The sequence below is a fragment of the Squalius cephalus genome, assembly GCF_949319135.1.
Source record: "Squalius cephalus genome assembly, chromosome: 10".
NCBI lineage: Eukaryota > Metazoa > Chordata > Actinopteri > Cypriniformes > Leuciscidae > Squalius > Squalius cephalus.
The window spans coordinates 30752195-30768239 of record NC_137131.1 but is presented as its reverse complement, the minus strand read 5'-3'; the positions used below and the strand labels follow the sequence as shown (position 1 = coordinate 30768239).

At 40.5% G+C, this 16045-nt stretch overlaps 2 protein-coding genes across 9 annotated transcripts in view; one reads left to right on the top strand and one right to left on the bottom strand.

Moving 5' to 3' along the window:
• The window catches only part of setd5 (SET domain containing 5), a 113881-nt gene that overhangs the window by 21562 nt on the left and 76274 nt on the right, over window positions 1-16045 (bottom strand). For 5 of the 8 annotated variants that reach the window (XM_079883283.1, XM_079883284.1, XM_079883287.1 and 2 more), the window contains exons 2-8: window positions 14822-15102; window positions 11008-11110; window positions 7387-7667; window positions 6691-6749; window positions 3176-3363; window positions 2987-3025; window positions 538-783 (exon numbers count right to left, since the gene is read on the bottom strand). In XM_079883283.1, coding sequence (XP_079739409.1) covers window positions 538-783; window positions 2987-3025; window positions 3176-3363; window positions 6691-6749; window positions 7387-7667; window positions 11008-11110; window positions 14822-14892 — 987 coding nt within the window. In that variant the 5' untranslated portion in view covers window positions 14893-15102. The remainder of the gene's footprint in view (window positions 1-537; window positions 784-2986; window positions 3026-3175; window positions 3364-6690; window positions 6750-7386; window positions 7668-11007; window positions 11111-14821; window positions 15103-16045) is intronic. The other 3 variants (XM_079883285.1, XM_079883286.1, XM_079883289.1) reach the window with 1 other exon arrangement.
• The window catches only part of thumpd3 (THUMP domain containing 3), a 200770-nt gene continuing 192484 nt past the window's right edge, over window positions 7760-16045 (top strand). Inside the window, exon 1 of the mRNA XM_079883306.1 lies at window positions 7760-7773. The gene's annotated coding sequence lies outside the window, so the exon portion shown is untranslated. The remainder of the gene's footprint in view (window positions 7774-16045) is intronic.

Below are 16045 nucleotides of genomic sequence, written 5' to 3'. Positions count from 1 at the left end.
GTACTGTCTTCTTTTTTTTGCCTTGTTTGCCTTCGCTAACTGCATATGCCGGTAATGTGAATTTTGAATGCTCTTTCTCTGCCATTATTTTGCTATTCCTAGGTTCCGTGCCTCTTGAACTCCTCAAATCAAACGGGTACGCGCATGTGGGCAGATCTTGTAGCAACAGGGTGGTTGCCATGGTTGCGAGAGAGAGTGACAGTCGCCTAAGCCAATCCTTTGTTTCGTCCCGAATGGAAATAATGAGCTGTGTTTAATGCAGATTAAACGGTCTAGAGTCACTCGATTTTTATACTCTTTTTTTCAGAGTACTTACATTTTAATTATGTATTGATATATAAAGAAAGTTTAAACAAATTTGAAAAAAAGTTTTTTTAAGACAAATCCTACGCCACCTTTAATTGACTCGTTTGTTCCTTCACAAATTTAAGATGTTTGAAAACGGCCGTTATTTTTTTATACTATTTATGATATTGATGACTTGATGCAGTCTTAAAACCTCAAGACTTAAGACGATCCATGAAAACCCATCTATACCTGCATTTGTGAGCCCAACACAGTGTTGTTGCAAGCCAGTTCTGTTCGATTTATGGTGTCCATGGCGACAGTAGACGGGGATGGGGACGAGTTGCCATTGGCACAGTAGTGTTCGAGGAGGGTCTGTACGTCAGCGCTGTACTGGTTAACCAGAGCTTCCTCATACTGGTCAGTCCACTGACGAATTCTTGTCTCCCATCCTTCTGTTGTGTTCTCATCCAGAACACTGGCCTCAGACGCAGAGTTCTGCAACAATCAGAGGACGCATTAGATTTAAGATTGATCAGATAACAAATGGAGGAAGAGGAAGATTTCAGTCTTTGGCAATTAATATTACTAAAACTAAATGCACACTACAAGACTGAAAATTGTTGCATTAAACAGAATTAAAGACTCACATGTAGGTGCGCACACTTCACAACTGATCACCATCTAGATGTGTCAATTAACAAGACTATCTTAACTATTGTAGCCATTAAAAATACATTCTCACATAAACTTGCACATAACGTGACAGAATTGCCACATTGTTTTATATGTCAAGATTTCTAGAAAACATGTCAAACAAATTGCAGATTTAGCACTGAATTGCACAGAACAGGAAAAAGAAAAGCAAAAAATATATGGTGATGGCCTTGAGTCTTGCTGTGTGCTTAAAGGGATACTTCACCCATAAATGAAAATTCTGTCATTTAATTACTCACCCTCGTGTCCTTCAGAACCCAAGACAAAGACTTTCGTTCATCTTCAGCACACAAAACTATTTGATGAAATCTGAAAGCTTTTTGTTCCTCCATAGACAGCTACGCAACTACCAATTTGACGCTTCAAAAAGTTCATAAAGAGATCGTCAAAGTAAGGTAAGGGAAGGTCAACTTTATTATCCCCAAGGAACAATTTGTTTCACAGCCAGCAGTAAACCATACAATCAACAAAACAAACACACAATACCCCAACACATAACACACACAAAAAAAGATTTCCATAAACAGATTAACTAGAACAATTTAAAGGAACCGTATGTAGGATTGTGGCCAAAACTGGTACTGCAATCACTTTTAAAATACTGTAGAGCGGTGTATCCCCTCCCCCTACCCCCTGACTCGAGGTTGCCAGATAAGCTGCAGGATTCAGCAGAAACGTAGGCTGCTTCAATGGTCATACAGGTCAACTTGCAGCATGTGTAACTTAGTCCACGATATACTGTACGTGAAGAACGAATGACGAATCATTTTTTCTGAGGTAAAGTTAGGCTTCTGTCTCAATTACGTTTCAAATTGCCATAATGGGCGTGCTAATGTTGTTTTCCTCAGCGTCTCAGCATAATGACAGAGAAACGGGCTCCTATAATGCATTGCTAATGTTAGCATACGTCCATGTAAGCTAATGTTACGTTACTTTGCACGAACATGCATAACTTTGTTCGACTGTCGTGAATATATGAAATGTCCATTGACATCAAGTACAAGTTAGCCAAGCATTGATGAATCTTACCTGTCCAGGAGAAAATTAGCAATGTTGGCGTCTGTGTTCAAATTCTTCTCCGTTTTCAGCCGTCTCCATCTTTCAAAAGCATCTCCAATACAAATTCTGGTTTTATTTCGGACTTTGTCTCGACGAATTTCTGAATTATAACGAGGTCTTTTTGATTTAGTAACATTAGACATTTTTATCCGACTAGAGTTAGGGTAGGTTAGAGCAAAGCTGGCAACCCGGATCCCGAAACACTACTGACTTCGTGATTGGTAGATAGGTGGAGGGAGGCGCGTCAGGCCAAAACACAAAATGACAACATCAACATCAGTTGAGGGCTGCAAGTCCACTTTTTAAATGACAATATCCTAGCCATACTACTGTTGTCAGTGATATAAGTATTTGAAATGAACATGATTTCTTAATGTCTAGTGACACATCAGGGCCATTTTATGAGTAATTGAAATAGATTTCTTACATACAGCTCCTTTAAAAAACCAATGGCAGCTGGTACAAAATAATTTTTAAATCTATTTGTCCGACAAAATGTGAATAAAAGCATAAGTTCAATCTGTTCATCATTTAAAGCAATTCCTCAATTTATATGGATTTGTTTTATAATCTCTTTATGACCTTGCGTATCATTTGTGTAGCTGTCTATGGAGGGACAGAAAGCTCGCAGACTGAATCGTCATTTGTGATCTGAAGATGAACAAAAGTCTTACAGGTTTGGAATGACATGAGGATGAGTAATTAATGAAAGAAATTTAGTTTTTGGGTGAACTATACCTTTAATGAATCATTATGCAAGCAAAACGCTAATCTTCAATGGAGATCCAGACACACAAGTCAGCAAACTGAACTGCTCTTCCTAGTTTAAGACAATGTCTATAATTGTACTTATTACATACAATATTATTTCCTAAGAAGATATAGAAGTGGATCATTAGATAACACTGCATATTTGAGTCCATACCTTCATCCTCATGGATTTTCTGGAACCCTCTCTGTAAGCCTGTAATGAGAACATACATTTTTATTATATTTATTATCATATAATACAGACGATGGGAAAGCTCTGACAGATGTGACAATTAGTCAGTTACAGACTTTTCACATTCGTCATTTTTTGTAGGCAGCATTGTGCATGTATTTGTTGTTCTACCTTAACTTTCTTGGCTTTAGGGGTAGTGCGCGTTTTCTCTGTGCTCTTCTTTCTCTTCTTAACCTTGTTGTGTTTGACTCTTTTGACAGTGAGAGTGATGCTAGTGGGTGTGTGTTGAGTGGCTGTGTACGACACAGCAGAGGCTGACATGTCCTCATCTCCACTCTCTGTAGCACTGCTCTCGCCCACTGTAAAGGAAGATGCACATAAGAGAGCAGTGACACTGGTGAGTTTGAGTTATTTTAATTCTGGGTGATAAATGTAGAGATATAAAAGAGAAATACCCAGAAAAACTCTTAAACTTCACTCCACATTTAGTCAGAAATGTCAAAATACAGAAGTGAGACATCTGAAATTCATTTACGTACTAAATTACGTACAACTGTTCAACTTAATATTCAACAATATTATTGATTTGATTGCATGAATACTATCAGATGAGAACTGAACTGAGCTGGATGACATCACTGTTTTCTGCAAACCTGCTTATAGACAAATTGAACAAATTTCATAGTTGATGATCTTTACACAGTTTTTGAACGGAACTGAATCAACAGCGAACTTACTACAGCTGAACAATGTCACTATTTGATGAGAATTGAACTGAGCTGAATGTTGACATCACTGTTTTCTGCAGAGCTGCTTTATAGCTGAACTGATCTAAATAACTGATGATCTTTACAACGGAACTGAACTGACTTCAGCTGAATAATGACACTTTGTTTTTAGAGCTGCTTCAGAGCAGAATTGAACTCTGCATTTTTTTTATTATTTTTTTGGCTAATCACTGTAAAGCTGCTTTAAAACAGTCTGTATTGTACATAGTGCTATAGAAATTAAGGCAACATGACTTGACTTTTATTGCTACTATCAGTGTTGAGTAGTAATGGACAGTTGTTTTCTGGATAATGTATGGTTGATGGACAAAACATATAAAGATTAAAGGAATAGTTCACTTAAAAATGAAAATTCTGATATTATTTACTCACCCTCAAGTTGTTTCAAACCTGTATGAATTTCTTTCTTCTGCTGAACACAAAGGAAGATATTTCGAAGAATGTCTGTAACCAAACAGTTGATGGACCCCATTGACTTCCATAGCATTTTTTTTTCCTACTATGGAAGTCAATGGGATCCATCAACTGTTTGGTTACAGACATTCTTCGAAATATCTTCCTTTGTGTTCAGCAGAAGAAAGAAATTCATACAGGTTTCAGGGCTTGAATTTCGGCGCGGGTATTGCGCATATTTTTTATCATTCCCGCAGGTCTCCCATTTATAATGCGGGAAATTCCCGCAAACATTGATTCACTTTAGCATGTAGGTTGTATTAGTAAATTAATCCACACAGATTATAAAATCAAATTAGTCATTTTAAAACCGTCTGCGAGACGCAATTTCACAAACAGCGTGAGTGATTCAGCGGTGCTGCGTCTTCTATCTCTCGTCTCTCAAAATGGGTTGCACAAGCGCGCTGCAGGCGGCGATAATACACTCTCGCGTTTCGAGAGTCGGGATAGACGGAATTGTCACTTGCATAATCGGGCCAGCATTGCATCATGAGTAACTAAAGTTTACCATTTGCACGTCTTTTTAAGTCTCACCAGTTTAAACATTCACGCGATTTTAAACTCGGTAGGCTACTTGCGCACTGTCTGAGAGATTTTGTTTTTCTCTGCACACATAACGTTACATAGAGTAAAGCCGCCTCACAAACAGCTCGCGGATAACAAAAGTTATTTTTGTGGATTATATCGCTTTAACAGTCAAAAACATAAGAAATTTATGTGAATTTCGGTCTTGAGTATCCTATAAACACAGTCGGTTATGTCTTAAATAAGCATAAATCGCACGTGACCGTATAATGAAAACAGGATCCGTGCACTAGCTTTTAAAGGGACAGCAGCCGTATGTGTCTGTGATTAATTTGTTTGTCAAAACAACAAAACATAGCTTTCATTTTAAGGAATCAGGATTTACCTATGTATTTAATTTAGTCAGGACTAAAATACTACCCCGTGTCATTTTACATTTGATTACTTTATTCAGTCTCTAGTATTTCTGAATAGTTTTAGACCTAAGCAAAAACTTTTCTCTTTATTGGTATCTTTATTGAGCTTCCTTGAGTTGTGTAAATTCTTAAAGGGGGGGTGAAATGCTATTTCATGCATACTGAGTTTTTTACACTGGTAAAGAGTTGGATTCCCATGCTAAACATGGACAAAGTTTCAAAAACTAAGTTGTACGTTTGAAGGAGTATTTTCGTTCCAAAAATACTCCTTCCGGTTTGTCAAGTTTCGGAAAGTTTTTTTCGAGTATGGCTCTGTCTTACGTAAGATAGGGCGGAATTTCCTTATATGGGTCCTAAGGGCACTTCTCCGGTAAGATCGCGGCCGCGCGCGCACTCGTAGACTAGAGCAAGAGAGTGAAAGCAGTTCGCCATCAAAGCGCCCTGCCCGGCTTTTGGGAAGTCAATGTCACCAAAGAAGTGTGTTTTTGGTTGCCAGGGCAAGACAACCCTGCACAGATTCCCAAAGAACCCAGCGTTAAGGAACCCGTGGATGGAGTTTGTTTTCCTGAGCATAAACGGAGTTGTGTAAAGACTTTTGTTCCCTGCATTTCGACGATGATTGTTTTATAAACAAAGCCCAGATCTACGGATTTGCAGATCGTCTAATGCTTAAGGATCGAGCAGTCACAATGATAAAAATTCGCGGTCGTGCGTTGGAACCGGACGGTGAGTAAAACTGTTTGTTGAACAAATGTCTCTGTGTGTTGTCACTAGCTTGGCGCGTTAGCACAGCTAAGCTTCGCCCACACGGCCCGCCCCCAGCCGCTCGGTTTTTTTCCGGAAAGACTCGGTACAGCCTATCTTTATGTTAAAAATTTAATAAAACAAAATACTTTTTGGAGATATGAAGGATGCAATATTACTCTATAGGTACTCAAGATTAACAGGAGATTGAGTGAAAATGAGCATTTCACCCCCCCTTTAAGAACAAAATTACCCCATTGTAAAAATGCAATGAGTAAGCATACATTTAGGCGAGATAAATGTAATAATAAAAAAAAAAAGTCTAAACTCCCCCCTCAAATTAAAAATCCCCCCCCATTTTCCAAAATGAAATTCAGGCCCTGGGTTTGAAACAACTTGAGGGTGAGTAAATGACAGAATTTTAATTTTTAAGTTAACTTTTCCTTTAAACATATATACAAATTTTCACAAATACATGATTAAAACTATATAATATACTATGGAAATAATATCTATAACAATATGAAAAATGTTTTAATATGTATTGACATTTGTTTGTGGTGTTATGTTGTATTTATTGTGCATTGGCCACTACTTATAATATGCTGGAACGGTCAGTTGCAGCACATCTCAATTCTCACAAGCATGTGTTCTGTGTCCTTCCGAGTTCGTTCTTTCAAGGTAGCCTGGCAAGACCGGTCTCCACTAGAACGCGAGTCCATTCTTTGCGTTCTTGGAATTGAGAAACAGCCAGTTTTACCTGAAAAATTCTCTCCTTTTCTGCGTTGCCCGTCTAGCCCTTTCTTCTTCTCCAGACCCCTGTAATAAGAACACATTCAGTATAGATTCTCTATCCATTAGAGCAATAACTAATTGCCATGACTCGCAGTGAACTATTGGCCACTGTTCTTATGAGGCCAATAACTGCTATGATGATTCATCCCATTTACATTTACACAGAGCTGATTTAAGGCCTAGACATTTAAGACCAGGCATGAACGTGAAGATGTTAAAAATGAAACCATGGACCTCTGCAAAAATTCCAAAATACACCAAAAATTTCAAGTCCAATAAAGTGAATAAAGTTATCATCATTGGTAATTTATTTGTTTTTAAGGTGGAAAACACAAAGCCTCAACAGCCAGTGAGATATAAGCTTAGGTGAACATGCTGACATTTCCTATAATCAAGTCATCACAACATTTTACAACATATCAAATATATTTTAGAAATGGACTGTGCTTCGCATTAAATCAAGTGAAATCCGTATTTTCATATGGGGTGAAACATGTTCATGACTGAAGTGTACTGTACTTTTTTCAGGTATGTAAACTTTTCTAAAAAAAACAAAAAAAAAAAAAAAAAACAGTTTTGATGAAAAAATGCTCGCAATTTACAGATACCACTAAAGCACAGTACTATCTGAAACGAGATATCTGAAATACAAATCACCCACCTGCAATTCTCACACTTAATGAGGAAGCCATCCTGCATTAGACGGCACTGACACCAGGGAGGTGGAACTGCGCCCTCCACAACCTCCTCCTCCGATGAACTCTCGCTGTCAGCAGAGTTGTCTGGTTCATCGGTGGGGAAACAGGGTCGTGATCGTCCCAGAGTGCCATTGCGTTCCGTGTGGGAGAAAATGGTCTGGGAGAGTGGGGAGGCAGGAGGGGTGGGAGGGGGTGGAGCTCCATAGTTATGATCCTGACAACACACAATGGAAGACTGTTGCATCTTCAAACAACGGTGTTCAGGCACAACAAAAGAGAAAAGGAAAAAGAGAGAGGGGGAAGAGAATGAAAGGTGGGGAGCAGGGAAAAGGGGCAGGAAGAAAGAAGAGGTGGGAATGAAAAACTAAAAAATGTGGCATTCAAAAGTAAACAGTATTTAATGTTGCTAAGAATGTTTGGGCAAAACTTTCTTAAACTGAAACCATAAAACAAAGGAACTTCATTTAGGTAAACTTGATTTTTGAAAAAGTGAGGAACACTACTAAAAATATTGTAGGATCCTGCATAAGACAAACTCCTTGAGAGGCTCCTCATTTGTGAGTTGCTTTGGATAAATTGGATAAATTAAAATTCAACTAGATGTACCGCATCGCGGTACAAAATATGACCGCCGCTCAGGCCTGCACTGGCTTTCCACAAAAATAAATGACGTGGAGTAATTTGGCTGTATTGCGTGTTTATGTATATACCTAAAAAAAGTAGTAGTATGTGCATGTCTGTCTGTGTGTGTGTGTGTGTGTGTGTGTGTGTGTGTGTATGTGTTTGTGTATGTGTGTGTCTGTGTGTGTGTGTGCGTGTATGTATGTGTGCGTACATGTGTGCGCGTGTGTGTTTGTGTGTGTGTGTCTGTGCATGTGGATTTGTATGTGTGTGTATGGGTGTGTGTCTGTGTGTGTGGATGTCAGTGTGTGTGCATGCTTGCGTTTGTTTGTATTCCTGCATGTGTGTGTGTGACAGTATCATCCTAAACCAGCAACCCTTCGCTCAACAGCACCATCTACAGGCCGATGAGTGTACAGTCACTAAATGTGCACATAAATGAATTTATTTTATACCCCCCCATGGATGAAATTCTACGAAACTTAGCAGAGGATACCCCCAGAGAATGTCAAGTTAATCATACACATGAAATATGGTGCAGTTCTGAACATCTCCACTGAAGATAGGGGCGATTAAAGCAGAATAATAATGCATTTTCATTTTTTATGGGAGGGGCGCAAATCACAAATGAGTGATTATGGGCTAGGTTGATGTGGGCCCTTAAGAGCAACATACCATAAAAATTTCTTCATCCTCGGTGCCACGGTTCAGGTAGTTATTTAGGAAAAACTGCATTTTTTTGGTTTTGGGGGGGCCCAGCGCGGGGGGGGGAGTGGCCCCCGGGGACCAAACGAAATTTTTCCGTAGAAGTCTAGTGGGGCTACATGCCCACCAAATTTCATGTTCCCCGGTGTTTCGGTGTCCCTGGTATCGTTGACGAAAAATTTACGGGGGCCCCAGCGCGGGGGGGGAAGTGGCCCCCGGGGACCAAACGAAATTTTTCCATAAAAGTCTAGTAGACCAACATACCATAAAAATTTCTTCATCCTTGGTGCCACGGTTCAGGTAGTTATTTAGGAAAAACTGCATTTTTTTGGGTTTGGGGGGGCCCAGTGCGGGGGGGGGGGGGGGGGGAGTGGCCCCCGAGGACCAAACGAAATTTTTCCTTAGAAGTCTAGTGGGGCTACATGCCCACCAAATTTCATGTTCCCCGGTGCTTCGGTGTCCCTGGTATCGTTGACGAAAAATTTACGGGGGCCCCAGAGCGGCTGGGGGAGTGGCCACCGGGGACCAAACGAAATTTTTCCGTTAAAGTCTAGTAGACCAACATACCATAAAAATGTCTTCATCCTCGGTGCCACGGTTCAGGTAGTTATTTAGGAAAAACTGAATTTTTTTGGGTTTGGGGGGGCCCAGCGCGGGGGGGGAGTGGCCCCCGGGGACCAAACGAAATTTTTCCGTAGAAGTCTAGTGGGGCTACATGCCCACCAAATTTCATGTTCCCCGGTGCTTCGGTGTCCCTGGTATCGTTGACGAAAAATTTACGGGGGCCCCAGCGCGGGGGGGGGGAGTGGCCCCCGGGGACCAAACGAAATTTTTTCGTAAAAGTCTAGTAGACCAACATACCATAAAAATTTCTTCATCCTCGGTGCCACGGTTCAGGTAGTTATTTAGTAAAAACTGCATTTTTTTGGGTTTGGGGGGGCCCAGCGCGGGGGGGGAGTGGCCCCCGGGGACCAAACGAAATTTTTCCGTAGAAGTCTAGTGGGGCTACATGCCCACCAAATTTCATGTTCCCCGGTGTTTCGGTGTCCCTGGTATCGTTGACGAAAAATTTACGGGGGCCCCAGCGCGGGGGGGGAAGTGGCCCCCGGGGACCAAACAAAATTTTTCCGTAAAAGTCTAGTAGACCAACATACCATAAAAATTTCTTCATCCTCGGTGCCACGGTTCAGGTAGTTATTTAGGAAAAACTGCATTTTTTTGGGTTTGGGGGGGCCCAGCGCGGGAGGGGGAGTGGCCCCCGGGGACCAAACGAAATTTTTCCTTAGAAGTCTAGTGGGGCTACATGCCCACCAAATTTCATGTTCCCTGGTGCTTCGGTGTCCCTGGTATCGTTGACGAAAAATTCAGTAAGGTGACGGGAAAAAAAAAAAAAAAAAACTTTGACAATCCCTATATGACCGCTTTCGCTAGCGGCGGTCATAATTATAATATCTGTCCAAGTTGGTTTGTAGTAATGTTAAAGTGAGAGGTATTGAGGTAATGAGTTTGTGGCTATGGGTAATGGTTATACAATAAACACTTTTCATTATAAATTCATGATTCAGTTTAATCATGTGCACAAAACAAAATTAGTTTTTTTTTATATGATTCAGCTCTATGCATTACTTAGGTGTTAGGTTACATCAGTGGTTCTCAAAGTGTGGGGCACACCCAGCAGGGGAAAACAAAACACACACACTCAGAGAAAATAGCCGTTGCAACAGCGTTCAAGAGCGTGAATGGTTGCTGTTCTGCTTTTATAAAGTGGCAGCGAACGCCAATTCCACTGAATCGTTCTTCTTTAGAGCTCTTCAGTGGACGGCATGACAAGCTGCTATTACAAACACGCTGCTCCGCTGCCATGTTTTTCCGACGAGAAGGCATACAAGAAGCTGAGCTTGTGAGCCACTGACTATATATATTGTTCATCCAAAGAATTACTGAAACATTTACATTTGTTTATTTAAATTAAAATGTATGTTCTGATCTATTATTCTCCATTACTGTATTTTTCAATGATATTACAAAATTAAACTATTGCAGGCGTTTTCATTGCACATTTTTTAATTTAAAAAATCTTTCCATTTCCAGAAGGGTTTTTTTTAGGGGGGGGACCAAAAAAGTTTGAGAACCACTGGGTTACACATTGATGCTAAAATGACAATAACTTATAATATAACTATAATCCATACTCCATACTCCATACTCTATATATAGGATATTCTGTAAAAATACAAACAAGAATAAAAATAACTTACAGCATAGGGCAGGCCACCATATCCATGATTCTGTGTGTTCCCACAGCTGCGACTTGAGTAATTTTTCTCGTTTACTGCTGGGCTTGCTTCAACTGACTCAGGACTGAGAGAAAGAGAGAGATTTTATAAATGATTGGAAATAAAACAATGTTAGTTACACAAGTAACTGTGGTTCTGTAAACTCTGGATGACCACAAGAGGCAGTGTTTAGCACTAGTGGATCATTGCAGCGCCAGTCAGATAGACAAAGAATATGCCAACAAGACATGTCAAGAAATAGGCTTGTCATTTTAAATGGCAAAGATCTATGGCAGTCACTTAATTTCAGTTTTCAATTAAGAGAACCACTACTGTTCTGTTTCATTCCTCCTGACCACCAGAGGCAGTTCTAAGCACTAGTAGATGACCCATACCAACACAGACACAAGGAACACAGCTCAACTGAAAAGTAGTTAAGGTCCACCAAAGAGATCTGCAGAACTGAACATGTTGAACTGAAAGAGTAAAAATGAAATGGTGGAAGGAGAAGCCCAGTCCGCCAAGAAAACAAGACTGTTCCAGTAGAATGACAAGTGTTACCACCAGGTAGGGCCACTGGGCCTTCCTGCAGATTAGAGTGATCGCCACTTCAAGAGGTGGTTTGAGACGCATTCCAAATGAAACTGGATAAGTGTAAATGCATCTGGTTATTGAAAACACATATGTAAATTTTACTCCTCCAAAAAAAGTAAAAAATAAACCGGGAGATACACAGATATGACAACGCTACAGCAACACACCACTACATTTACGGCATGCCACAGACGAGCGAGTATCTTTTCAGCAAACCGTGCAAACTGTCGAAAATTAAACAAGGATCAGCGTCGCATCCTGAAGCTTAACACACAATCATCATTAAAGGTAGTGAGACTAAATTATCTTGAACTTGCAATTTGAATTTAGCGCAGGAATTGAAGATCGAATTTATGTTCATTTGCGGCGACACATTTATGTGGTAAACTGTAAATGGAAGTTAACAAACCGGATAGCTATCCGATCAGTAAAAATGGATAAAGTGACCAGGTGTAAACAGGACCATTGAAAGATAAGGACTTTTGGAAGAAAACTTGGATTAGGTAATGACACCTTACAACAGTAACCAACCTACAAGCAACACTGAGTATTTGCCAAGGTCACACTAGAATTTGAGCATGCGGAATATATATGGATACCGTGTGAAGCAGGTCTTGCAGGATCACCGAGGAGGCAGCGCAGCAGTAAGTATCACTATCAGTATAATCTAGAAGCATTCTGTGCTGCAAAGTCACTCTTAACCAGAATTGAGCAAGAATCTGCAAAATGCTGGTTACCCAAGCATATAGCAGGGTGGTAGACATTGCGGAAGAATCCGGAGTTATCCCAATAAATATAATGGACTGGAACCAGACAACACTTTGTCTCGTTTACAGATAAACTAAGCTTTTGAACGTATCAAAATTGTCTGGTGTTGCAGATAGTTTGCTGCTTTGTACAGGCACACTTAACATCTCACATTGCTGCTGGTTAGAGATCTAAAAAACGTCAAATTGAAACATTCCTAAACAGTATGTGAGATTAGAATAAGAGTGTCCCAAAGCATAGTATGTTGAAAAGAGTATGCCAGAAGTCTCCAGATGGTCAACTATTTCTGGTGGATTTTTGAAGTGAAGATTCGTGCACACTCTAAAGGCTAATATTGCACACAACCCATTGCGCTTTGGAGGAGGAACTACAAACACGAGTAAAAAAAAAATGTTAAAAAACTACAAAACATGGCAGATATGCATTACCGACGGTGAGAGGTTTAGATAAAGGTTTGAGTGACTAATTTAACCTGCTAAAAAATATTTATTTAATGTTATCCGTGTTATATTTCATCTGTAATAACAATGTGGACTTTTATAAAGATCCGTTTGGCCATTAACTTTTAAATGCATCATTATGCATTAATATGAAGAGAGTTCTCCACATGAAAGACCCGCAACTGCAGATCAACATGCTACTGCATTTCTCTCCGATACGGTAGGAAATTAAATGAAATGGAGGATTTTAACTGTGACAAGATGATTGACAGGTCAGTTTACTGTGACAGGATGCGATGTGACAGAGCAACCGTTAAAGACGCAATTGTATGACGTGATGGTATGTCCCAAAGCTCGTCTACTTTTTCTTCACAAAAAGAGTACATAATTTTAGGGCTTAGTACAAGTAGGCGAATTGAGATGATTCAGGAGAGAAGAAAAATTCACTGAATAAAAACACTGAATAAACAATGAATAAAACCCGCAACATCTCAGTCCCCATAATGCGCAAATACACATAAAATTGAATGTCTGGGATGAATGTCTTAACAGAGATAAATCTAATCTTAAAGGGTTAGTTCACCCAAAAATGAAAATTCTGTCAGTAATTACTCACCCTCATGTTGTTCCAACCCCGTAAGACCTTCGTTCATCTTCGGAACACAAATTAAGATATTTTTGATTAAATCTGAGAGCTGGATCACTTCTCCATAGGCTTCTAAGGGACTGAAACTTGCTGGCCCAGAAAAGTTATTAAAGAGATCGTTAATATAGTCCAAGTGACTCCAGTGGCTTTATCTTAAGTATATCAAGCGACGAGAATACTTTTTGTGCGCAAAAACAAACAAAAATAACGACTTTATTCCACTTTTCATTTCCTTCTCTCTGGGCCTCGTAGTGTTTTTGCGCTGCGCGTCTGTGTTGCACGTCATCACGCATCACACACATGACCAGCTTCGGCCAATTGTGAGCCTACGTGGTGACGTGTAACACAGACGCACTACGCAAAAACACTACGTGAACCAACTAGAGGCCCAGAGAGAAGGAAATGAAAAGTGGAATAAAGTCGTTATTTTTGTTTGTTTTTGCGCACAAAAAGTATTCTCGTCGCTTGATATACTTAAGATCGAGCCACTAGAGTCACTTGGACTATATTAACGATCTCTTTAATAACTTTTCTGGGCCAGCAAGTTTCGGTCCCTTAGAAGCCTATGGAGAAGTGATCCAGCACTCAGATTTCATCAAAAATATCTTAATTTGTGTTCCGAAGATGAACGAAGGTCTTACGGGGTTGGAACAACATGAGGGTGAGTAATTACTGACAGAATTTTCATTTTTGGGTGAACTAATCCTTTAAGTGTTTGACAATTATGTAGCTTCTATTGATTGGCTTGTGATTGGCCATTCAGGGTGAGCAGGTGATAAAGTATTTTTTATTGAAAAGAATGAAGTCTGCCCACTGCCCAGCTATATATTAACAGGCAAGACAAAATTAGTAAGTCTATTTCTCTCAGTTTAAACTAATTGATTTACATTTGTCCACTGTATATTTCACATTTCTCTCTGAGTGAAACAGATACGCTTAACCATGGAGAAACAAAATGCACTAAGTAAACAACCCTCATTACCCCTTTTCCATCAAAACGGTTCGCATTCAGGTGCCAGAACTCATTCTTGGCCAGTGCTAAGACGGGCAAATTAAGCCTTTTTAAATCCAGCCCTATGATTCCACAAACTTGACATAATAGGTTTTGTTGCAACGTGTTATGTGACTATGTCTAAAAACAAATGTGGCATGTTATACAGTTATGTAAGCAGTACTGACACTTTTGTGTCATGTGGTCTTTGCTCGAAAGCTTTTTGGAGTGGGAGAGACAACAAATTTTCAGCCTTTTATGCTGTGTAAACCTACGGAACGGATTGAGAACAGACACCAATCAGGAACCCGCATCAGAACCACGTCAGTGGAAAAAATGCTCATAACTGAAACTTACTCTGATCCAGCGGCCATATCGGTGTAAGGTGTCTCAGGTGTGGTGACTCCCAGTGTTATTACTATGCTCATGACGTCGAGAGCAGCAACACAGGGAAGGGGAAGGGGATGGGGATGGGGATGGGGATGGGGGGGGGGGGGGCAGGGCGGGGTGAGGGGAGGGAGAGGAGAGGGAGAGGAGAGGGGAGGGGAGGGAAGAGGAGAATCAAGGGCTCCTAATGACAGCAGTGAAGCACTCCTCAGATGGGGCGCTGCTATACCACGTCACACACATCAGGAGACCTGAAATCAGACACAACCACAAAAACAGAGAGAGGATTAAGTATGTCATATGTGTAAATGAAGCCTTAAAAATGTGCAAACTTTAGCCGCTTTTCCACCATTGGGCTGAACGGTTCTAAGAAAGGTAAGGAACGGTTCCAGTTAATTTTCCACTTGAGCCTGGTACGGCACGATTACAAACCGTTCTCTGCCCAGAATTCTCAGCATGGTTGGTGTTGACCATGCTGATAGAATGCATGTAGTGACGTCGCCACTTCGGATTGGTCACTTGTCTGTTGCCTGGCTAAGCAAGCTATAGGCCTATGTCACACTTCCTGCTTCCGGAACGCGGAGTAGGGATTCAGAACTTCCGGTCAACAGTATTTCTCCATAAGGATTTATATTATCAGCCATAATGTCTAAACCATCCGAGGTAGACTGACCAGGAGCTATGAGGTTGTGAAACGAAGGTTTTTGCTCCTGTAGAAGCTATAAGTTCGTATGAAATCAACCTTGTTTCAAGAAAAACATGTTTTATCCGCGATCTTCTGAAAAAAAACTACACTACCCACAATCCTAAGCGTAGCAGCAACGTCTGCTGATTGGTCCAACTCGCTGTTACCATAGAAACGTTTACCTAACTGGCGAACGGCCCGCTGCTGTTGTTGTAGTTCACCGGGTTGCTCTGCGTCAGGACGTAGAAAGCCATAACTCAGCTTTCACGCTTTTCCTCTTGAGAGTTTTCATTTACCATCCGAACCACATCGTCATATGTGACTTCAGGCAGGTTGCGGAGAGATTTGGTCCAGCGGTATCTATCGGACTCCGCCATTGTAAAGAGCTAACCGGAAGAGCTGTATCCCTACTAAAAGACGTACTTCCGGTCTTCAATTTTTTCGTGATATAGGCCTATTTGAGCTATTTACATCTAATAGCATCTGTAAACTCTTGCGTTACCAAGGCA